The 25,500-nt window shown below is 43.8% G+C and overlaps 1 protein-coding gene across 1 annotated transcript in view; it reads right to left on the bottom strand.

The window, feature by feature from the left end:
• Window positions 1–1,333: 1,333 nt before the first annotated feature.
• Window positions 1,334–25,500, bottom strand: part of htr7c (5-hydroxytryptamine (serotonin) receptor 7c) — a gene marked incomplete at both ends in the record, with an annotated part of 66,956 nt that continues 42,789 nt past the window's right edge. The window contains one exon of the mRNA XM_080738537.1: window positions 1,334–2,117. Within this exon, the coding sequence (XP_080594663.1) occupies window positions 1,334–2,117 (784 nt within the window). The remainder of the gene's footprint in view (window positions 2,118–25,500) is intronic.

A 25,500-nucleotide genomic window follows, 5' to 3' on the forward strand; every position in this document is an offset into this window, starting at 1 on the left:
GGATCATGGTAAAAGAAAAAGACATGTCTTACATCATCATTGTTCTATCACAAACTTTATATTGTGCACTTCTATTTTCATGTGTGAGGGTTAAACGTGGTACTTATGTACTATGGAATTTACTATGCATTTGTTTTTGTGCCATAGTTAATGAATAATACAGTAGCAGACATGTGTTCATACAGATACCACTGAAGAAAGTGCAAGAGGTGAGTTGTTTGTGTTCATCTGATTTCAGTAGTGATGTTATTCATCAGCTAGTAGTGGAATTGAATTCGGTGACATGACCTAAATGACAGATAATGAGAGACATGGCAATTCATTGATCAACATAATGGCTCATTTAGATCTTATTTCTCTTAGATCTTATGTCTTATTTTTTTCAACTTCATTTATTTTTGTCTTGAAAACACTTGTGAATACTGGAAAATAAATACAGTATGAATAGTTCTATAGACAGTGAGTCCTCCCCTTCATACTTAGGTTTGACCTAAGGACTGTTAAGTAATGGTCACAATCCAATGGTTTCACATCGGTTTGGCAAAACGTGGTAAATCAATTAACTTTCAATCAAAGTTATTGACAAAGTGTGCTTGTCTATAAAAACATTAGTCACCGCAGATTCATAGCTTCCGATGCACAAGTGATTTATTTAAGACATAGATCACTAAAAGAACTGACATTTTGACAGCATGGCTGGCTGCCTTCTACAAATATGCTTGTCTGTCATCGTCTTTGTCACTAAGTATAGAACCAGGGCTGAACCATGGATTGTGCACAAAAGCCTTGCCAACTTGAATAGACCATCAACTACACTCCGTGATCACCCCCTCAAAAAAAGAACTGAACTGACTGCATCATACAGGTCATACAGACACTAGTCTGTCTAAGTGATCATCTACTGCCGTGGAAGAGAACGCCACCAACAGAGCCTTCTGTTCTGTCACGCTGTGTCTTATCTTGGGTGGCAGTGACTCAGGAGGTGGGCTGGCAGTGACTCAGGAGGAGCAGCAGGTGTCTTGCAATCGAAAGGTTCTCAGTTTGACCCCCCGGCCCCAGCTCCTCCTGGCTGCGTGTCGAAGTGTCCTTGAGTAAGACATTTAACCCCAAACTACTTCCGATGAGCAGGTTGGTGCCTTGCGTCTCCTCCGACCGTCTGTGTGTGTATAGGTGAATACGAATACAATAATAAAGCACTCTGAAGGACCGACTAGAAAGGCAGTATGTTTGGTATATGCGGTCCATTTACCATCTATAAACCCATCAGTCACAGGCTGCCCTTTAAGCTGCAATTATACAGGTACTGTACAGCCACTTTAGGATCTTCTGCTCGTCACATTTTCAGGGCTTCATGAACGCCCACAGCTGACAGGCGGCGGTTGATGTTGCGATAGCGACAGCGGAGCAGGTCCCGGTACGTGGAGCGCAGGTCACGGTTGAAGAAGGCGTAGATGAAGGGGTTCATGAGTGAATTGGCATAACCCAGCCACAGCAACGTGCGCTCCAGCCAGATGGGCATGCAGCTGCACTCCACACCACAAATAAAAGGTCTGGCCGTGGTCAGGATGAAAAATGGCAACCAACACACGGTGAAGACCCCCACGATCACCCCCAGCGTGGTCGCCGCCTTCTGCTCCCGCTTGAAGATGGAAATGTTGCGCCGCTCACGGCCCAGTAGGCGCGATAAGGTGGCGCACTCCTCGGGCACGATGGCGCTGCCTCCAACTCCGCTGGGGGCCTTCAGGCCCTGCATGCGCAGTGCCTCACTGGCAGCGACCGCCATCACTGTCATCTCCGCTCGCTCGTAGCGCTGCCGACGCGCCAGGTCAGTGAAGCGATGTTTGGCGCCACTCTTGCGCGCTGCCCGGAAGATCTTGTAGTACATGACCAGCATGACCAGCATAGGGATGTAGAAGGCTACAGCTGTGGAGTATATGGTGTAGCCAAAATCCTGGCTGATCAGGCACACGCCGGCCGTGTGCACATTCTTGGCCCAACCACAGAACGGAGGCAAGGTGATGGAGGCAGACACGAGCCACACGCCAAGGATCATCTTGGCCATCAGCTGACCATTCTGCCGGGCTGGGTAGGTGAGCGGCCGTGTGATCCCCAGGTACCTGGTGGAGAGGAGAGGACAAGAATGAATTGGCACAGAATGTTTAACGTGACAATAACTTTGTATAAGAGAATGAATAAAAAACTGTAGAGGGAAATAGTGAAGTAAGTATACAGGCTTTTAATAATAAAACAAAAAACAACATAAGACTACTAGTGTTAAAAAGTAGATAAAAAAAAACCCGAGGCATAAAAAAAATGAAAAAGCTTTGTTAAAAGGGTAGATTTTTAGTCCATTTTTAAAAGAGATAAGTAGACTGTGGTGCTCTCCAGGGGTCAGAGAGGACATTCCACAGACATGGAGCAGCAGAGCAGAAGGCCCGATTGTGGAGCTTGGACCTGGAAGTAGAAAGTTGGTATTAGTAGAACGGAGGCTGCAAGAGGAGGTTTGTGGTTTGACTTGATTCGATTTTCTTAGACATGACATCATACAGGAAAAACAAGTTACAACATCGTCAAGGATAGGATACAATACAAACACAAAAAAGTCTTGCGACTTATTTCCATTGTGGTCTCTGTTAAACAGAAACAACACTGCAAGAAAATACATACAGGAAGACAGTAGAGCAATAAATAATGCAATCAAGAGCCTACAGCATAAATACATAGAATCTCATTACTAATATTGTGTGGGGTAAGGAGTTCTTTGAGGTAAGGGAGAGCATTGCTGTGGATGCACTGATGCGTCAGAAAAGAGATTTCTTATTCAGTCCTGAAGGAAGGAGATGGGGAGAGAGTGAAGTGAAGGATGGGTGTGATGTGATGTGGTCGTATTTTCGCGCTCTCAGGGCTGTTTTGAGTGTTCTGAAGCCTCTGGAGGCTCTTGTTAGGCGCCGTACAGACATCTGCGTCACGCATCATCATCTTATCGTCTGAGAATGGCCACTGGGGGCGCCGTACTAATGCATTCTCAATGCAAGGTTGTTTGGTGTTTTGTCGTTGCCGTGTCTCTTCAAGAGCGTACAGGCTGCGGTTGAGCTAGAGACACGGCAACGACAAAAAACCAAACAACCTTCCATTGACAATGCATTAGTACGGCGCCCCCAGTGGCCATTCTCAGACGATAAGATGATGATGCGTGACGCACATGTGTGAGCGCGGCCTTAGGGATCCCGATAAGTAGTGCATTGCAGTAATCCAGCCTAGAGAAGACAAAGTGGTTCAAGTGGTTAAATCATCAAAGCAGGTTTGTGCCTTGCATGGTGGCCTCTGCTGTTGGTGAGGGAATGGGTGAATATAATGCATATTGTAAAACGCGTTAAAGGCTCTATATAAATGCAGACCATTTGATTGATTATTGAAATCACCTGATTATTGTAATATTTATGGAGCTAGATTGTCTGATGATTGAAATATCAGTGGATTCTGCAATATGCCAGTTGCATGTACAGTAGTCTCTGGCAATTCTGCCTTGTCTGTTGTCACTTCTCACCTCTCATAAGTTCATTAAATCATCACTCCATAGGAGTAGGATAGTGCAGTGTTTTGTTTTTATTTTGTTGTTGTTTTTTTCCACACAAGGGATGATTTAAGGCAGTGGCTCTCAACCTGTGGGCTGTGAGGATATTGCACGTGGCTCCCAAATAATTGGTAAAAAAAACTCTTTCCAAACTGTGACAGTGTGCTTTACAAACAAGAGAACAATATCTGGTATAAATGAAAGATAAAGTACTAGTAACTACGTAGGCAACCATAACAAAGTGATTAAATAGATAAAAGAAAATGTCACATTAAAACAAGTGTTTCTCAAAGCAAACTACTACTGTAAGTACCTTGGTAGTATTCCCGGCTACTACACATTAGCAGCTGATCAGGTCAGAGTCAGACCCGAGCATTAAGAGAAATGTGGCAGAAATAGAGTATAGCTGAGCTCCACTACAGTAAATTGAGAATTTCTTATTCACTTCAATATTATGCAGATTATCTTGGCAAAAAAAACGTGTTATTTAATTTTTTTTATCTGGGTGTTTCACACACCCACACAGTTTCACACACTCGCATCTGGTGCTTTTCTGAACTACCGCAGTCTTCTGTTGGCTATACTGACCAATAGAAGACCATAATATTCCAGTCATTTTCTTCTATTCTATTGGGATTATCATAATAGTCATGTTAGACATTATACCCATCTAAGGTTGCTACATTTGTACTGTTATTTGTGTGATTTAATACAGGGTTAAACCTTTATAAAATGTTTAGCGGTGCCAGCTGATCTACATTTTCCTGTGTGTGTCCGTCCGTCTGTACGTATGAGCATGGCATCATCAGCTGCAGCTGGTTGCAACAAAACTATGCAACCAATTACACTAATTAAACACAAACAGGAGACTAGTGCAACACATGTGTAAAGACACACACACACACACACACACACACACACACACACACACACACACACACACACACACACACACACACACACACGCGCACGCACACACACACACACACACACACACACACACACACACACACACACACACAAACACACAGCACAAGTGTGCACAAAGCATCAGGAAAATCAAGACAGTAGGAACATGAGGACAGAACATAATGACAGTAAAGGACAGTAAATCTGCAGTTTTCAAAACATTTTAGTGGATTAAAAATGTGTGCCAGATATGTACAGTATGGGAGTAGATGAAGTATAAATTATCGAAAAATGGGAATACTCAAGTCAAAGAACCTCAACATTGTACTTCACAGCCCCACCGGCCACCCTATAGCTAATCCAGCCCTGTGCACACTATTGTTCCATCCTGGATCATGTGGGGCAGGATAGGAGGACAGTCGTTTTGCACCTGCTGTTTGAGTTAAGTACACAGTCAAATCCTCTGTGTTTAACTCTGAGAGTGTACAAAATGTAACGTGTCCATTTGGTTACATCCAGAGCGTTGTATAGAGAGAGTGGCGTCACTCCCGTTCACTTCATGGGGCCAGGTCTTCCACGCACACATCTATTGGCATATAGTGACAAACCAAGAACCGGAAGTTTACAGAATGCATTGAAGTCTGAGGTGTAAAGTGACAATGAACCACGTGACCAGCGCTGTTTCTGACCCCGCAGTGGCAGAACTCTCTGATTAGATGACTCCGGTTACATCACACAGTGCACCATGCAGCCAGGATCATTCCTCTGTTAATTCACGCTGTTGACATTCGGCAGCTTTTGTACACTTTTTAAGAGGTGAGGACGCAAGGTAGACTACTCTCAGACAATGTCATCCTAAAGTAGTGGATCTTTATGGCTTCTCGTTTACTTCCTCTTAGTGGTTGTAAAGCAGTCCAGAGTGTGACTGCTTTATGACCTCAGAAACATACGCTACCAGCTGCCTCGCCGTTGAAAGACTCAAGAATCATTGATAGCGATGGCAGGTTGCTATGAGTACTAGAGTGATGGTGGCTCTAAAGTCGGATTTATACTTTGTCGTACTAAGGAGTCGCACACCAAAGTATAAATCTGGCACGATGGCACCCTCAGTAAGCACTGTGATTCTATATCTCCATGTTTCATTTTATAACAAGGTCGAACTGGAACTCCTCATTGTAATGCATTGAAGTACGGAAAGGTCTATTGGTATCCCGACCTGAAAACTTAGTTTCTGTTCACTAGAGAGCTGATACTGAACAAACATGATTACTATGGGAATTTAGAGCTACAGGATTAGGGTTACTATGTGTGGGTGAAGTAAACGTGGTGCCAAAGGCTATATCTTTATCTACAGTAGGCCTATGTCCACATAAATATTACATCATCAGTAAACTTGATAGAAATTCTGAGAATTCAAGGAATCAGAGTATGGGCCTGGAGGGTGATATACTTAACTATACTACAATGGTATACAAATAAGTTGTAATATTCCCATATCGTAGGTTGTTAACGACTTTAACCCTGGCAGATGGCTCGATATTCAACTCCCATGTGTATTTTTACGTTTTAGCTTTTTCCAGTTCAGCAGTATCAATTGCTTTTAAATTGCCAATAAAAAAATACCAAATCAAAAGGAGCAAACTAACATTCTGCCTCTCCGTCTCTCTGCAGGTTGTGTACAGTATGACCTTTAAAACAAAGAAGACTGTTTGGAAAATGTAGTTACCATGGAGACCCTAGGCAAGTGTTACATCTGACTCAAGTTTGTCCATTTTTGCAGGGAACCATCAGCTGCTATAGACAATAGATACAGTAGCTGCTTGGACCAATACTCGTTTCAAGGTTTGTGCAGTGAAAAGGAGAGTGAGAGGAGGAGTTGTGTCTTGAGTCATTAAACTGTGCCGTTTGAAATAAAGACCAATGTGTAGGACTGTGCTTTATCCGCCCACCTCTGTTGTCCTTTACTGCCCTTTCATGTAGCAACTCAAAAGAAAAACAGATTGCAGATTCCTATACTAAATATAACAGCCTGCAGCAGCCAGGAATAGGAAGAAGCTTTAGTCATAGTGACATAATAAAGTCTTCTAAAGTCTAGTTGCACAAAACTTTATGAGTTACAATTATATTAATAATAATATATTATCTATATTTTTTGTTTCTTTGTTTTTTAGCGGTGCAAGCGCTCCCAAGCTTGTGTGTGTGTGTGTGTGTGTGTGTGTGTGTGTGTGTGTGTGTGTGTGTGTGTGTGTGTGTGTGTGTGTGTGTGTGTGTGTGTGTGTGTGTGTGTGTGTGTGTGTGTATCATAATGTAACTATGTATGAGTATGAGAGCAACTGCAATACCGCTGGTTGACCAGTGGCAGGCCTTGGTGACCAACTGGCACTGTTGAGCAGCCAACACACACACACACACACACACACACAGAGCAACTGCAATACCGCTGGTTGACCAGTGGCAGGCCTTGGTGACCAACTGGCACTGTTGAGCAGCCAACACACACACACACACACACACACACACACACACACACACACACACACACACACACACACACACACACACACACACACACACACACACACACACACACACACACACACACACACTCTCTCTCTCTCTCTCTCTCTCTCTCTCTCTGGGAGCACAGAGCGGTGCGGCTGAGGAGAGTTCTGTCTGTCTTTTTCCTCTTATCTCCTTTATCCCCCTTTTTTTTCACATCATATGGTTGTATTATACTGTTGTCGATAAGGTAATAGTGTCTGCGCAGTTTGTTTGACCGGTGATTTCGGCCAATTTGGTCGGGTTTAGACAGGGATGGCGTCTAGGGAGACGCGTTCCCTGTCTATCCGACATGGCGTGAGAGTTGTAGCTGAACCAACAGTCACCGTAGAGACGGTGTTGTTGGCAGCGGGTGAGCAAGTTGGCCATGATAACCTGGTGTATGCTTCCCGCATGAATAAAGCTGTTGTTGTCTTCTTAAAAGAAGAGCAGCATGTTAACCAGCTAGTTACAAGCGGAGTTTTCATACATGATGCGCTTGTACAAGTATCGCCTTTATCTGTTCCATCTACGAGAGTTACTATATCTGGTGTGCCTCCTTTCATTCCCAATGAATTGCTGGAGCGTGAGCTCGTACGATTTGGAAAGTTAGCGAGCGGGTTTAGGTCTGTTCCTCTAGGCTGCAGGGACGCTAAACTCAAACATGTTCAGTCCCTACGCAGACAAGTGCTTATGTTTCTCAACTCACCTTCTCAAACCCTTGAGATATCATTCCGGGTTAAATATGAGGAGGGGTATTATACTGTCTACGCTAGTGCTGGGGCCATGAAGTGTTTTGAATGCGGGGATGTTACACACTTACGTCGCTCTTGTCCACACAAAGGGCAGGCTACGGGCAGAGCTGCTAACAGCACCCCGACAGACACGGCTACAGAGCAGCCGGCACCGCCGGAGCATGCAATGGAGAACGAGGCTGTTTCAGATGCACAGACTGAAAATAGGGCTGCGGTGATGGAAACACCCGCAGCCCCGAAAACTAAACCTACTGTGGATGAGCAAGTTGAGGGACCTTCACGAGAGAAGGAACCGATACAGCCACAGGCACAGAGCGAGAGCGTAGCTGTCAGTCAGGACAGTACAGAGGCTGCGCCGGCTCCAATCACAACGAGCCAAGCTGTCTCGGAGGCGGAGCCAACGGTGAGTGACAGCGAGCATTGCCTTGACAACGAGGAGCCAATGAGCCAGTCCGAAGCAGAGCTTGAGTCGTCACAGGGAGGTGAGGAGGACGTTTATTCTCTAGAGGAAATTAACAGCTTTTTGAATGAAACGTTTGGCAAGGCAATAAATGTGTCTAACTATTTCCCAGACGCTAAGAAATTCTTAAAGAGTGCTACAGATGTGCAGAAAACTGCTGGTTTAGACCTTCTAACTACCAAAAAACGATATAGATTAAAGAAGCACTGCACTGAATTGAGGAAAACTATTAGAAAATGTAAAAAAATGAAGGAAAATAACTAAGTACAAATGGCTAGGCAACACAGGTGTTTTACACTACTGTACTTTTTCCTACTGTTTTCCTTTCCTATTGCTTTTATGGCAGGGCTAAGAGTTGGGTCCCTAAACATAAATGGAGGGAGGGATAGACAGAGGAGGGCTCTAGTAGCAGAGGTTGTCAATCAAAAAAAGTTAAACGTAGTATTTTTACAGGAAACCCACAGTGACATAAATAATGAAGTAGATTGGAGGCTGTGGTGGAAGGGACAGGAGATATTAAGCCATGGGACTAATTTTAGTGCTGGAGTAGCCATTCTCTTTGCAGAGAGCCTAGGAGTGAAGGTTTTAAGTACAGTGGAGGTGGTACAGGGGAGAGCACTTATGGTTAAGGCAGAAATAGGGGGCAGTGTTTTCTGTTTCCTCAACGTGTATGCTCCTAATGTGGGCAGTGAAAGAGTACATTTCTTTAATAAATTAAAAGAGGTGTTAGTCCAACAGGCCCAAGGGGAGGTCATTATAGCTGGGGGGGACTGGAATTCAACCATCCAGTTTACAGTAGACAGGGTGGGAATAGAACCACACACACAGTCATCCTCCTGTCTGGCTAACCTAGCAGATGCATGGAGGATTAATAATCCAACAACACGCCAGTATACATGGGTCAGGATGGCTGATAATGTTAGTAGTGCAGCCAGATTAGACAGATTCTATATCTCCAAAGACATAAGTACAAGACTCAAAGGCAGCCATATATTTCCTGTGGGTTTTAGTGACCACCACCTTGTGGTGGTGGAGCTGTGTCTCTCATCCACACAGAGACAAAAAAGCTACTGGCATTTTAATAGCAAACCGCTCCTGGATAAGTTGTTTTGTGAGAAGTTTAAGATCCTGTGGGCCCAGTGGCAGGCAGAAAAGCAGAAGTTTGAGACTGTGAGTCAGTGGTGGGACGTGGGCAAGGCACAAATAAGAGTGTTTTGCCAACAATACACCTCTTTCTCAACAAGTAACATAAATCAGATATTTAAAGAATTAGAACTGGAAATATCCAGGTTGGAGAACTCTAATCTCTCTGCTGCCAACCATAATAGAGATCGTGTAGGTCTGCAGGAGAAAAGACAGGAACTTAGTTCATTTTTGCATGAAAGAGCTAAAGGTGCATTAGTGAGATCCGGGTTCACGAGCCTCAGGGATATGGATGCCCCCACTTCCTTTTTCTTTAATCTGGAGAGGAAGGTGGTGAGGGGACAGCAGATGGTGTGTCTCCGGCTCCCTGATGGCAGCGTCACAACCAACCCAGCCCAGATGAAGGCACATGCAGTGGACTTCTACACCGACCTGTTCAGAGCAGAGACCTGTGACCAGGCATGTGCAGCAGATTTACTGCAGGGGCTGCCGCAGTTGACATCAGCGGAACGCACCTTTCTGGATACTGCTCTGTCCATGGAAGAACTTACTAAGGCTGTGAGGGGAATGGCGTCAGGTCGGGCCCCTGGGATCGACGGCCTCCCGGCAGACTTTTATAAACAGTTCTGGGACGTTATAGGGGCAGACTTGCTTGAGGTACTGCGTGAGTGCTTCCAGAGAGGCACCCTACCCCTCACCTGCACAAGAGCTGCTCTGTCGCTGTTACCGAAGAAAGGGGACTTAACACTTCTTAAAAATTGGAGGCCCGTTGCACTTCTTTGCACGGACTACAAAATTCTTTCTAAGGTTTTAGCCAACAGGCTGAACTACGTTATGGAACTGCTCATTCATAAGGACCAGTCTTATTGTGTGCCAGATCGTTCTATTATGGACAACTTGTCTCTAATGAGAGATGTGATGGACATATCTAAACTGTATGAGGTTGACATTGGAATTCTAACGCTTGACCAAGAGAAAGCATTCGATAGAGTCCACCATTTGTATTTATTCTCTGCACTAAAAGCCTTTGGGATTGGGGAGGGGTTCTTAAAATGGATTAGGCTGCTGTATAGGGGGGCTTCATGTCTGGTGAAGGTGGGGGGTGGTCTGAGCCGCCCCGTACCTGTAAACAGGGGCATAAGACAGGGGTGTCCCATTTCAGGACAATTGTACAGTTTGGCCATAGAGCCCTTACTATGTAGGTTGAGGGAGCAACTAACAGGGCTTTCCCTACCGGGGCTACCACAAAGTCCAAGTAGAGTTGTGTCAGCTTATGCGGACGATATTAATATTTTTATAGGGGGACAAGGGGATGTCCAGGCGTTAGCTGACAGCCTGGAGGTATACCAGAAGGCATCCTCTGCAAAGGTTAACTGGGAGAAGAGTGGAGCCTTACAGGTTGGGAACTGGGGGGGAGGGACAGCACCCAGTTTGCCAGGGGGGTTAAGGTGGGAGAGAGAAGGTTTTAAATGTCTAGGGGTGTTTTTAGGGACAGAGGAGTTTCAGAAGAGAAATTGGGAGGGGTTACTGGAGAAGGTGTGTGCCAGAATGTCCAAATGGAAATGGTTGCTTCCGCAGTTATCATATAGGGGTAGAGTCCTGGTTGCCAACAACCTAATCGCCTCGATGCTTTGGCATAGACTGATTATCCTGCCTCCCCCACCAGGCCTGATCGAGGAGATACAGAGAGCGCTGGTGAACTTCTTTTGGTCAGGCCAACATTGGATTAAAGCTGCAGCCCTATACCTGCCAGTGCGTGAGGGCGGGCAAGGCCTCATAGACATTCCCTCAAGGGTCAGGGCTTTTAGGCTGCAGACAGCGCAAAGACTGTTGTACCACTTCGGAGTAAGCTGGGCGGACACTGCAAGGCTACTGCTGAGGAGAGGAGGACAGATGGGGTATGACAAGCATCTCTTCCTGTTGAAACCTGAGGAGATAGACCTCACAGGACTCACACCTTTCTACCACTCAGTGATGAAGGCTTGGCAGGTGCTAAGGGCCAACCGAGTACCTGATGCAACACCAGGGATGTGGTTATTTGAAGAACCCCTTTTTCATAACGATTTCATTGTGTCAAAAGTGCTTTCTTCTGCCAGCGTATGCAACAGTCTGAGGGAAGCAGGCTGTGTGAAGTTAGGCCATCTCCTCAAGGCCACCAGAACATCGGTGGAGGAGCTGGGGGAGAGGGCCAGAATACGTTCTTCAAGGCGGCTGCAGATGATGGTCAAGGAGGTCCGGGGATCTCTGCCCGGTCCTTATAGAGCCTTTATTGACCAACGAACTGTTTGTGACCAGTGGGACGATGAGGGAGAGTATGTCTTCCCCGCACTGACAGTCTCTGCCGCTGTGGAGGACTGGCAGGAGGATGGGGGTTTCCTGTCTTACACAACTCCAGAGCTGGAGGACTTTGAGGACACAAGCAAAAAGGCAGTGTATCTCACGTGTGTGAAGGTGGCACACCGGCGTTCTCTGGGAGGAATGAAGGCATCGAGGTGGGATGAATTCTTTGGTCCAGGCTCTACACCGAAAGGTAGCTGGCGGTCCCTGTATAAACCCCCCGTTGAAAAGCGGGTGGGTGATCTCCAGTGGAGAATTGTACATGGGGGTATAGCTACAAACGGGTATCTGGCACACCTAGATCCTAGTAACGGGGTGGGGTGTCCATTTTGTAGACGGGATGAAACTGTGTTTCATCTGTTTGTAGAGTGTCCCAGACTAGACAGGGTGTTAGCCTTTGCAGAGGGTGTAGCTATGCGATTAGGGGAGAGTTTTTCTCTCGAAAACTTTATCTTTGGCCCAAAATATAGCAGCAGCAGAAGACCCTTTGTAACATTGGTTAACTTTTTGTATGGGACTGTTAAGTTGTCCATCTGGAAGACCAGGAAGAATCAGGTCAAGGGTCTAGGATCAGTAGATCCCTTGTCGATGGCCAAGGGCATAATGTCAGCTTGCATTAAAATAGAACATGCCTACTATAGCCTAGTAGGGGACATTGGGGGGTTTGAACAGGTGTGGTGTGTAGGCGACGCACTATGTACGGTCACGAACGATGGCATTTTACAGGTTGTTTTCTAAAAAAAAAAAAAAAAAAAAAAAAGAATGAATAGAACAAGTTGATTGATATGCGTTTTCTTGTATTGTAAAACAGTTTTAATAAAGTGGTCTTAAAATCAAATCTCTCTCTCTCTCTCTCTCTCTCTCTCTCTCTCTCTCTCTCTCTCTCTCTCCCTGTCTCTGTCTCTGTCTCTCTCTCTAGTTTTCTCTCTTACTTGACACCATTTGTAATATAAACGGTAAGACGGAATTAATTTCCCAGTGGATCCAGTGGCGTCAGTTCAGAAAAAGCTAAGGTATGGCAACATGACTGGTGTCTTGCACGCGCGCAAAGGCGTGATACAGGCATGATACATTTATTTTAAGTTTTTTTTAAGTTAAGGTTTCTTAGGCTGGATATGGCAGCCTGGAACGGTTGTTCAAGTGCAGCTAAACTTGGCATAGGCTATAGTAAACGTGCCACAATTAACAATAATGAATTGCACCTGCACCATTTTGTCAAGATGGGTAGAATATCATTATAATACCTTGTTAAAGTGACCATTTTGTAAAATGTTGCATTTGTAGTATTTTACTGTAATTTATCAACATAATAACCAGCACAGATAGACAAAGAGACATTCATGGATTTATATTTAAAAGTAACTTTTATGTTCCCCCCCTGGACCCAGGGTATGGCAGCTGCATACCCCTGCCATACCCAATTGACGCCCCTGAGTGGATTCCTAGCGACTCACATCAGTGCAACCACAATTGCAATTTGTTCAGAATTTCACCTTTCTAGTTTGATTGGATTTAGATTAATTATGACCTTTATTGAAGGATAACCCCTTGAGATGCATCAACTCATTTTAGAGATTTTACAAAAATACAGAGAATGCAATAAACAGAACAATACATTACAGCAGGGGTTTTCAAAGTGGGTGACGGGGCACCCTGGGGTGACGGCCGGGGCACCCTGGGGTGACGGCCGGGGCACCCTGGGGTGCCGTGACGGCAGTCCAGGGGTGCCGCGAGATCATTTGATAATGTTTGGAATTTTTTTGGACACTTAAAGTTATTTTCAGTCAGTTCTAACCAAAAATGGCTATTATCTCAACGTTTTCCTCGCAACATAATCACTAAAATTGATGAGATGCATCTGACCACAGAATACATCATTTTTTTTGTATCATTGTCGTTGTCGGGTGTAAAACTAGTACGGCCAAAACGGTTACTTTTCAGAAAATAAAACGAAGCAACCAATGTGTTCCAATGGATACAATGCAATCATTATTTAGTGTTGTTTGGTTCATTTTCACCAGCTCTTGTTAATACCTCATTCTAATTGGTTCTATATTTATACAACTCACACACACACACACACACGCACGCACGCACGCACGCACGCACGCACGCACACATTTGAGATGTTTATTTATGTCCACATAGGCAGAAGTACAAGAATGCCTCGTACAAAGGACATAAATAAACAATATCAGTGCAGTCCGATAATTAGGAAAACAGTTACAGTTACAAAGAGCATGTATAGGGCAGAACATTGTTACATACAATACTTTTGGCATAGATGTCAAACACACACTGTTAAAAACAATATACATGATCTACTCAATCAAATTATGGCAACTATTTACACTCAATTTCATTGAGTAAATATTATTGGCTTGTAATTAAGTAAATGTAACTCATATTATATCATTAAATGTAATGCATTTAGTATGGGTAAATTAAATTGAAACTAACTAAATTAATTAACACTTAAACAAAAATATTGAGTTCATACCACTCAATAATATTGAGTTGACCTACTTCTCTATAAATAGTACTAATGTAATTTAAGTTGGGTTAACACATTAACACATAATAGCCACAAAATCAAGGACGCAATTATATTGAGTATATTTCACTTCATATATTGTTTAAATATTACTTGGCAAAAGAGTCCTTATTTACAGTGCAGCAGACAACCTCCGTATATGTACACACACACACACACACACACACACACACACACACACACACACACACACACACACACACACACACACACACACACACACACACACACGCACGCACACGCCTTCAAAAACATCCCGTCTACAAGCTCACGCTTTGCTGCACGGCACGATCTTGTCGACTGACTTTTTTTTTACTACTTTTTATGTGACACTGTACACACTGTAGGCTACGACAAAGTAACGCGTACATTTATGAAATACCGCAAAAAAAGCTAAAATATGGAGAAAGGCGTTTTCTACCTGAATGTGTGTGTGCGTGCACGCTGACTCCATGACTCCATCGGTGTCCTGCGGCTGAAATCCATGTGTGTGTGTGTGTGTGTGTGCGTGCGCGGCTGTAATCCACACGCGTCCCGCAGCGCCGTGACCAAGCTCCCTCCTCGACCCCACCTTGACCCTCAGGAAACGAATCCCTGGTCCACTTCCCCTGAGCCGCTAGCGTTACAGAGTGACACACACCGAGAGGCGGGGCCGCGCCCCGACACTACTTTTACTTTATCTACTCTTTAACCTATTTAGAACGGTGTACACATTATTGTGTATCATTATTTTATGTTTTAACCATTGAAAAGGATTCAAAAGACACTTGTAGAATTTTGACCCGATTCTACAAGTGTCTTTTGAATCCTTCTAAGGTTTTTCGAAAAACCTATGTTTCTATGTCAGCAATCTAGCCAGCCATCGTCAAAGAAAAGGTCCTTTTCACTTAACTGGAGCTCAGTTAGTCTGTTCTTGAGAGACTACTATGTCAGTGGTGCTCAAACCTTTTCATTTTCACGACTTTTTTCAAAAATTGCAGATCTACAAGCTTGCAGCGCGGCACTTGGTGCCGCGCTGTGAGCTTGTATATCTGCTATTTTTCACTGGTTAAAGCATTCAATAATTCTAGACCTAAATGGGTTAAATACGCTGCCACGCCGACGTATTTTTTCTACTTCTTCCACTCGAGTAAAAGTGCCCCAAAAAAAGTATGTACCCCTGACCCTATACTTTTGAGCGCGGGGACTTTTACTCGTGAACAGAGTTACGTGTTCATCGCCGTATACGCTACTTTCACGTAAGTAGCGAATACAAGTATTTCTTCCATCGCTTAATGGCACGAAACCTTCCACCGCTTCCCCTCGGCGACTTTCGTTACAGAGAGAAAAAAAGAAAAAAGAAAAGCGTGGCGACCAGAGCGAGCTCGATTGAAAGGGCTAATAATAAGAACGGCGTCGGGACGCGCTGTGCGGCCGATCCGAGGCTAGGAATAGTCCCTGTGTAGGGAGGTGTTGGGACATGAAGCCCTGGCATTGTGACATCATGACATCATGACATCATGACATGGTGGCTGCAGTGTTGTTGCATTAACATCACTCTTGTCCAGGGACGTCACAAGGCGAGGGGGAAAAGTGGGACTGAGTTACTAGGGCCCAATGTGGAGGAGCCTGGAATTATTTTATACTTTATCTATTGAAAAACAGCAGATATACAAGCTCACAGCGCAGAGTGCCGCGCTGCGAGCTTTTATATCTGCTATTTTTTTAAAGTCATGAAAATGTGTGCAAATCTTTGAGCATTTTTTAAGTGAACGTTTGTAACTAAAATGTTGCTTCTGGGGGGGGGGGGGTCCCTGGAACTAAATATTTTGTGATGGGGTTCCCGTGGCCAAATACATACCATTTTGGGGGTCCTTCACATGGAAAGTTTTTAGCACCTCCGCACCAATTTTCACGATTTATTTATTTTATTTTTTTCAAAAATAGCAGATCTACAAGCTCGCAGCGCGGCACCGGCTGTATATCTGCTGTTTCTCAATAGTTAAAGCACAAAATGTGAGTGAATCCTTGTGCCCAGGGCCCCAGAATTTGGTGCGACGCCCCTGCCTTTCCCTGCCTTTCCTTTCCTTTCCTTTCCGCTCGTCAATCAACGAGCCAACAGAAAAATGCTTAATCGTGCATTTTTTTATTTGGAGGAGGGAGGAGTGGCGCAGTGAGGGCCTGACGTCATGTTATCGGGAACGGGCCGGAGAGGGGGAGGAAGGGTGAGGTTTGGAGAACGGCTGGCACAGAGGCAGGATCGATGGATGGATGGACGGACGGACGCATGCTGAGAGGATGAAAAAAAAGAGAAACATCCAAACGGACCTGAGAGGCCGAGGCTTTTTTTACTCGCTCAGCGTGCCTTAATGGGTGCCTTTTTTTTTGTGCCTTTTCCGTGCCTTTGTAGGTGCCGTTATTGGTGACTTTTGAGTGTCTTTTTTGGGTTGCATCTTGAGTGCATTTTGGGTGCCTTTTTGGACGTCCTTTGGGGGTGTCTTTTTTGGGTTGCATTTTTGAGTGCATTTTGGGTGCCTTTTTGGACGTCCTTTGGGGGTGTCTTTTTGGGTTGCATTTTTGGGTCGCATTTTTGAGTGCCCTTTTGGATGCGTTTTTCAGTGGCTTTTTGGATGCCTTTTTCGCAGGGATGGATTACCCAACGGGCACAATGGGCCCAGGCCCAGGGGCCCCTGAGCTAGGGGGGCCCCTCAGCTTGAGCCACCGCGTGACCGCGTCCCTGTTATTAACGTTGCGCTATTTGCCAGACACTATTTTATTCGTTCATGTAAAAAATAACCCCAAATATTCCTAAAACACCATGATACATATTATACTGTAAGTGTTTAGCTCTTCAGTTTATCTATAAGACTTCAAAACAACAACAACATTACATTTTCTAATGTCCACGCATTAAAACAATGTAGTGGTAGTAGATAAACCGGGGTAGATAACATAACTGTTATGTTATCTACCCCGATTAATCTAAATGGGCCCCCTCATTCATACCATAGCATCATATACTGTAACACTTGACTGTATGGTCCTTTAAGTATGTGTTACCACCAGCCTTACCTGGCTGCCTGGGACAAGTCAGATTCTTTGCATAAACATAAAAAGCCCTATCAAATGTATAGGGGCCAAACTCTTGCAAGAAGTATAATGAATAATGTATTATTAAAATATAGATAATAATATATCTAAAATAAATAAGTCAGCATCCAATTTTATATAAAGTAGTGTTAGATTTTCTTATTTTTTTCTTTTAAGTTGCTTTAGCAGCTAACATAAGCATGATGAAGAATGTTATCACACAGCATATAATAACTTTGAACCTGGCACCACTGTTTTTAGGGGAGAGGGAAAATAAACCCATCCAAAATGTTTTCAAGAATAGCTACTATGTTATCTACACAATATTCTATACATTTCAGGGGCTCTTTTTTTGGGACTTTAAAAACTCTATTTCTTTCTGGCGCGGCTGTGCCGCGCACACGGAACACACACCAACGCTATGTCGCTGTGCGGTCGTAAGAAGGGGGGCCCTTTGCATTTTGGGGCCCAGGGGCCCATTTTTTCTTAGTCCGTCTATGCTAGTTTTTCGGTGTCTTTTCATATACCCTCCGCCCTCCCTTCTCACTCTGTCAGTCTGGGTCTCGTACACTCTCAGAGTTAAGGGTCTTACTGGGTACCGCTGTAGGTCGAGCTTCCAGAGATGCAAGTTGGAGGGATGTACCGTACGCCGAGAGTGTAATAATAATAATACAGACTATTTGTATCCTTTGTTACACTCTCAGAGTGGATGCTTTTAGTTTACAATTTACAATTTAGGCATTTAGCAGACGCTTTTAATCCAAATCGACTATACAATAAGCAGGTAATAGGCCTACATTATTATAATAAGCAAGATAATAATAAGCAAGATAATTTTTCAGTACATCAACAACAATACTACAAATGCATAGGAATATAAATCTAGAAAAACAATAACATAGGTAGACCAAGACCACACACCTACACATCAGTAAAAAAAAAAAAAAAGGAAAAAAAATGCTAACCATATAATGGTCAATTTGTTACAGTAGTGCTATGGGTTTTTAGGTGGAGTCTGAAGAGGTGAGTCTTCAGTCCACGGTGGAAGCTAGGGAGTGAGTCTATTGTTCTAAGGGCGACAGGGAGTTTATTCCATAGTTTGGGGGCCAGGAGGGCAAATTGTCTAGGACGAGTGGATTTTTGTCCATGAGGTTTTTAGCCAGGGTTCTGTCAGCATCCCTGTGTTGGCTGATCTGAGTGAACGGGTGGGGGTGTAGGGTTGATCAGGTTTCTATGCCATGCAGCCACACAGCAGGTATATACTGTACAGTCCGTGTGTGGTCTTTATGAGTGATGCTGTTTCAGAGTTATGGGCGACACACATCAGCAGCGAGCTCGATATCACAATTACTGTAAGAGCCGTTGTAATGCCGCTGCTATATGGATATGGCAGCGCACGCAGAGCCCTCCTGGGCCGTGCATGGAGAATAGCGCACGTAGAGCCCTCCTGGGCCGTGCACGGAGAATAGCGCACGTAGCGCCCCATCTGCCGTGCACGGTAGAGCCTGCAATGCATGCAATTTTGGCAGTGACCAGCCAAAACGAATATATATATTTTTTGTCCCAGTTTTGGTGGAGCAACTGAAACTGTTTTTTTTCCTCCTCACAGGCAGGGGCGTAAATTTGGTATGGCAGGGGTATGCAGCTGCCATACCCTGGGTCCAGGGGGGGAAATAAAAGTTACTTTTAAATATAAATCCATGAATGTCTCTTTGTATATCTGCGCTGGTTATTATGTTGTTAAATTACAGTAAAATAACTACAAATGCAAAATGTAACAAAATGGTCACTTTAACAAGGTATTACCAGTAAGACTCCCTAATCGGGAGATAAGCGACCGCCAGGTCGCAGCGTGATTTTAGGGCAAAATGTGTAGGAGCAGTGTCCAAAAATGTGGTTGAAAAGAATCGGCCTGATGGTGGTGCTATATGGGACATCCATATTGATGAGATGAGTGTAGACATACTGTGTACCGATTTGTGTGATTTTAGGGCAAGAATTGTAGGAGCAGTGTCCAAAAATGTGTTTTAAAAAATCGGCCTGAAGGTGGCGCTATATGGGACAGATCCATGTTGATGACATGAGTGTAGACATACTGTGTAGCGATGTCAGTGATTTTAGGGCAAAAATTGTAGGAGCAGTGTCCAAAAATGTGTTTTGCAAGAATCGGCCTCATGGTGGCGATAGAAGAGGGCCATGTGAGAAATGAGGGGTGGGGTCTCCGCGCCGCCGAGGCGGACGAATAGGTACCGGCCCCGGCTCTCCCGGTGGCTCCTAGCCCGAGTTACGGCATTTTATGTGCGCTGCAGTGGCAGGGGGTCCTCCACTGGGGGCGCCACCACTTTTGCATCCGTTCTGGAGCACCAGGAGTCGGTGGTCCCTGGGAATTCCCCGTGAGCAGGCCCGTTGGGGTGGTCATTTGGTCATTTTTGCACATTTGGTCATTTTTTACATCTGGGGGTCCCCCAGGGACCTGGGGGTCCCTGGAGCTCTGGGGGTCCTTGGAGGTTGTAGTTTGGCAGGTAAGGAGTGTGTGTGCAAAATGTGGCATGGATGGGGGCAACGGTTGTGGAGATATGAGCAGGGCAAAAGTGTGACGTGTGACGTGTGAGTCACGGACGGACATTTTTTTACACCTGGGGGTCCCCCAGGGACCTGGAGCTGCGGGGGTCCTTGGAGGTTGTAGTTTGGCAGGTAAGGAGTGTGTGTGCAAAATTTGGCATGGACGGGGGCAACGGTTGTGGAGATATGAGCAGGGCAAAAGTGTGACGTGTGACGTGTGACTGACTGACTGACTCAGGGACGGACGGACAGCCGGTGGAGGTTTTGGTAGTAAATGCGACCTGACGGTCGCAATAATTATATTCTCCACACTTGTATTCTCCCCATCTTGACAAGATGGTATATTCCCAGGTTCCGCTGGTCAGCTGCACAGGTGCAATGCATTATCGTTAATTGTGGCACGTTTACTAACAAGTTTAGCTGCACTTGAACAACCGTTCCAGGCTGCCATATCCAGCCCAAGAAACTGTAGAAACGGGGGGAAAAAAATAAAATGTACTTTTTAAAATAAATGTATCATGCCTGTTGCTAAGGTATGGCAACATGACTGGTGTCTTGACACCAGTCATGTTGCCATACCTTAGCTTTTTCTGAACTGACGCCATTGCTCACAGGGGATAAGGCTGAAGTCCAAATATGGACCAGACACTCTAACTAGTACTATCAGAACATAGACCCAATTGGTGAAATCACTTACCCTACCTTTAAAGGTATATTCAGTGATTGTATCTCATTCAAATAAAAATATAATTGGTACATTTTCCATTCATTCTCCTCACTAGAATGTGTGCTGACCATATAAGGACTTCCACCATGGCCCGTGTTACGAGCATAGCTAGATTCGGTTTTCAGAGGTGGCCAGCCAGTCCTTGACCAATCAGAGTAGAGTATGGCCGTAGTTATGTTACGATGTTTAGTTATGATGGTCAAAATAAAAGTTTTGAGAACCACAGTCGCTCTGAATTTAGTGCCATTCCCGAGATATCTCGTGAAATGTACTCGAGTATCTCGAGTGCCATTCCCGAGATATCTCGCGAAAAGTAATATATTACTGTAACGGCGGTTATCCTACCGTGTACAATGGCGGATGGTCCCGAGCCGATCTCCGTCGCTGATTTATCATCATCACGGATCCACGAGCACAAAATAGTAATCCCATAACATTGAGGCAGACGGGGGATCTCATCTTTAATGTCCATTATCTCAAAACAACACTTTAGAAGCGAAGATGGCAATAGATGCTCGCTTATAAAACACATGTTGAAAAGCATCAATCCGATCCGCCATGACACCACGTAAACAATGATCGATTCCGGTGAAGGACGCGATGACGGCAGACCGGAAGTGTTTACGCTGTGGACTTCTGGCCTTCAAAATAAGATACTGGCCGTTAATGGAGCCAGCGAGAGGCACTCTGGACATTATAATCCGTTAATTTCTGGGGCTCAGAATGGGTTAAGAACGTCTGCTAAATGTCTAGATTGCAAACTACTGAACTCATAAAATGCCACATTCTCGGAGTAAATCAGTATCAATCATTTCCTGAAGCTGGAGCCTCCCGATATTCAGTGATTGGGTCTAATGATCAGAACGAGAACATTATAATGGTGTAAAAAATCTATAAAAAACTAAACATTTCCACGCTGTAAGGCCAGTAAGGGACAAGATGACCCCCGGCCACTTTCATTATCACTGAATACACCTTTAAACTAAATAATAACTAAATTGGATCCATTGAAACACTTGATTTTCTTTCTTTCTTTCTTTCTTTCATTATGTTTCCTTCTTACATGTACTGAGAAGTAAAGGTTTTGTACACAGGAGCTTTCTAGCGGACAGAGAGAGAGAGAGCGACGTGTGAGGAGCCGGGGAGCATTTCAGCTCACGCCGCTTCACCCTTTTTATTCCTCTAATCCCAGATTAATATTGATAGCAGCTCATCTAGGAAAGAGGATTAGAGCTGTTTGCTGGAGAGAGGAGACACTGCATGGCTGCTGTTCTCCTGTCCCTGCACCGTGCCGTCGATAACAGAGAGCATCTCTGTGTCATTTAACATGTGAGATACTGTATATTTAGCATAATGGGTCAGCCATTCAGGAAATATAGCAGGTATATATACAAGCTCATATAACGCGTCACAGAGCTTGTTTGAATAGGGTGACCATATTTTCAGCCGCTCAAACCGGGACGCGAACCACTGTTGCCTAAAACCGGGACCCTAAAAGCAATGCGCACGTTACCGCGCACGCGCGTGCCCATTCTCTAATGTCCGTGCACGCGCACACACACACCGCAGGGTTGCAAACAGGCAGTGAGTGATTGACAAACAGGCTCAGTGTTGAATTCAGACACGCAATTAATTTGTTCATGTTTTCTGATTGTGAGCATATGTTTCCATGAAAAGAACACGATAAATGTCTATGCAAGCACTGAAAACAGCTACTATTATTTTGATTCTGGCGAAAACCGGGGACAATTTTGTAGTGAATGTTGAAAACCGGGACATATTGGTGTTTTAGAGATATTTGTCGGGACACGCAGCTTGAAAACGGGACTGTCCCGGCCAAACCGGGACGTCTGGTCACCCTATTTTTGAAGGATTGTGGAGATTTTGCCTTTGAATATCTACGATACATATTTGTTTTCAAGTAAACATTAGAAAACTGTGAGGATTCAGGTCTGAATTAAAACATCAGCTTGGCCTGCGTGTTTTGGAGGGAAAACAGTATATTCCTCTTCAGTGTTTTGGAGGGAAAACAGAGGAGGCGTATATTCCTCCTCAGTGTTTTGGAGGGAAAACAGAGGAGTCGTATATTCCTCCTCAGTGTTTTGGAGGGAAAACACTATATTCCTCCTCAGTGTTTTGGAGGGAAAACAGAAGGAGGCGTATTAATATTCCTCCTCAGTCCTCACTCTTCCGCGGAGTTTGGCTTTTGAAGGAGTGAAAGTGATATATAATCCCGCCGTCTCTTTTCTCCTTTCATTTGCCAGGTAATGAGGCCGCTTTTATTCACTTTAAAATGTATTCTAAGAACTAAACTCAGGGCTTGGAGTCAGAGGGAATACATTTCCCTCAGCGCTAGCTAGCGTAACGCTCTGAAACGCTACCGTGTTGCTTTTTACCAGAGGGGAAGAGGGGTGAAGTAACTTTAAAATGATCCCTGGCTAATAAGAAGCCTTATAATGCCTTAAAACATTATAATTGCCCTTTATAACTAAAATTAAAATAAATATATATTGTATCTAAAAAACTGCTCAAAGAAATGAAGGGAACAAAAAATGTTCCCTTCATTTATTTGAATTTATTTGAATATAGTATACTGTAGTACTGCTCAAAGAAAGCTCAAAGAATTAAGGGAACATTTTGTTCCCTTCATTTCTTTGAGCAGTATATTTTAGAAGATAAACAATGATACGTGGTCCAACAATTTACAGATCCATCAAAAATAAATAGATGCCATAACCCCCCGAAATCGCAACTGACTACAGAAACTTCCCACTGGACTTCAAGCTACTCTGACTTCAGAAGGTTGACATTTCTCTATTATAAATCCTTGTTTTCAGTGTTGGTTTGCAATAATTCACTGAAGGTGCAATGTATCTATAGAATATATGAAAGTCTCACAAAATATATGAAAGTTTCAAGAACATTTCCCTTTTCACAATATTCTTTTTTCTTTATTTTTGATGGATCTAATGGATGGTAACTGGTCGTCCTTAAACTAAGCATGAAAATAAATAAAACATAATACTTCCGCAGGTTAAAACAATTAAACAGTTAAAACAAGCATGAACACAATGTTTTAATTATGTTTTTATTACAACACGCATCCATACATTCTACAAGGTTGGACAAATGACATCATCAACCTGCGACGGTCTATATGAGTTATTTAATTTTTTCTTCTACACGACATCTCCCAGGCGAATATTGGACTTTTTAGTGGATTACAATTATTTGGTAGCTACTGTAGTTACTTTGTATATTTAGATTATTATTACAAAACATTAACCACTTAAGTTAAGACCTGTTTTATACTTTTTGTATTTGTAAGTTCACTATGCATTGCATTGCAACACATTATGAGCTTGTAGATAGGCCATTTTGGAACCTTGACCCTTTTGACAAATAATAAAAAGTTTGGGAGGCAAAAATAAAAAAAGGACGGGGTGGGGGCTTACGGGCTTTGATACTCAAGAAGCATTTTTAATACAAAAAGAATTACACTATATTTCTACATTGTGAAATTAGTACTTTGAGCAAAATAAATCTGACTCGGCTACTTCTTCCAGGGAACCGGGTGATTGTAAATTGTAAAACAAGTTTTTTTCCTCTCTCTCTCCCTCTCTCGTGCGGTCGAGATGTGCAACGTTTTCTTTTTCTTTTCTTTTTTTTTCCTTCTTTTTCTTTTCTTTTTTTATTGACCCTCAGGGTCAAGTGGGAACTATAGATAATATTTTGTTAAATTATTATTCAAATTTTTCAGGCTGCATGCGAGAAAATGAATCTTATTTCCATATGATAATATGATAATATCTGCCCGGTCCATTCATGCCTTATTTATCATCGCCGCGGTTACAATTACCATGCCAACGATGTCTTTAACTGACCCCCCCCCCCCCCCCTCCCCCTCACACACACACACACACGCACGCACGCACGCACGCACGCACACACAATCCTCTCTCTCTCTCTCTCTCTCTCTCTCTCTCTCCCTCTCCCCAGAACACTTTAGTAAATATCAAACTCTATTCATTATTGATAAGCCCCCATAGCTTGAAAAAAAGGAAAAACGCCCCCCTTTTTTTTTTGTTGTACATCAATAATTCAGAGACGCTCCCTGAGCTCGGTGCGGTGATGTGTCTGTGGTCTGTATTAATACAGACGCTCCCTAAACCCACGTGGTCTGGATGATGTGATGCCATAATTAAGACTGAGAATGAATCATAATTCATAACAATCATAGGGTTATGAATGAATGATGCTGTTATACTGACACTGGAGTTCTATAAGGATACTGAGGATAAGGATATATCCCTTCTGATTGGTCCCTGACTGGCCAACCAGAAAAATCATTCTCTTTTGCTACCGGGGGCGGAGTTATGCAGTGGGACAAAGTCCACATTCTACCATTAATATTAATGGCGAGAGTGTAGTTTTAAATTGATATTTATATTTTAATTACATTTGTTGCTTTGTCATGATAAATAGGAACATTTTGGAACAAGATGGAGTGAATACACAGTGAATATTTGTTGAAATGATAAAATAAATCGCTATGTGGATTACTATAGTCTTGCATAGACGTCTCCTGCTAGACACTACATCATGCAGTGATGCGCGGTACGGCCACGATGCGGTACGGCGCGGCGCAGTCATAGCGATTTATAATGAATAAGCTTCAACAAACTAGTTCACATGAACGATATCGACGCAACTAAGATTTTCGATTGGGTACATATTATATTTTAAATGGGCGGAATTACAATTAAAATTCATTTTATGTTGAGAGCGAGATTATAGTTCCACAACTTCCTGGTCATTGCGAGTCACCCAAGATGCACTGCTCTCTCTCTCTTCTCTGTCCTCTGCCTGTTT

The sequence above is a fragment of the Nannobrachium achirus genome (genome assembly GCF_963921795.1).
Source record: "Nannobrachium achirus genome assembly, chromosome: 12".
NCBI lineage: Eukaryota > Metazoa > Chordata > Actinopteri > Myctophiformes > Myctophidae > Nannobrachium > Nannobrachium achirus.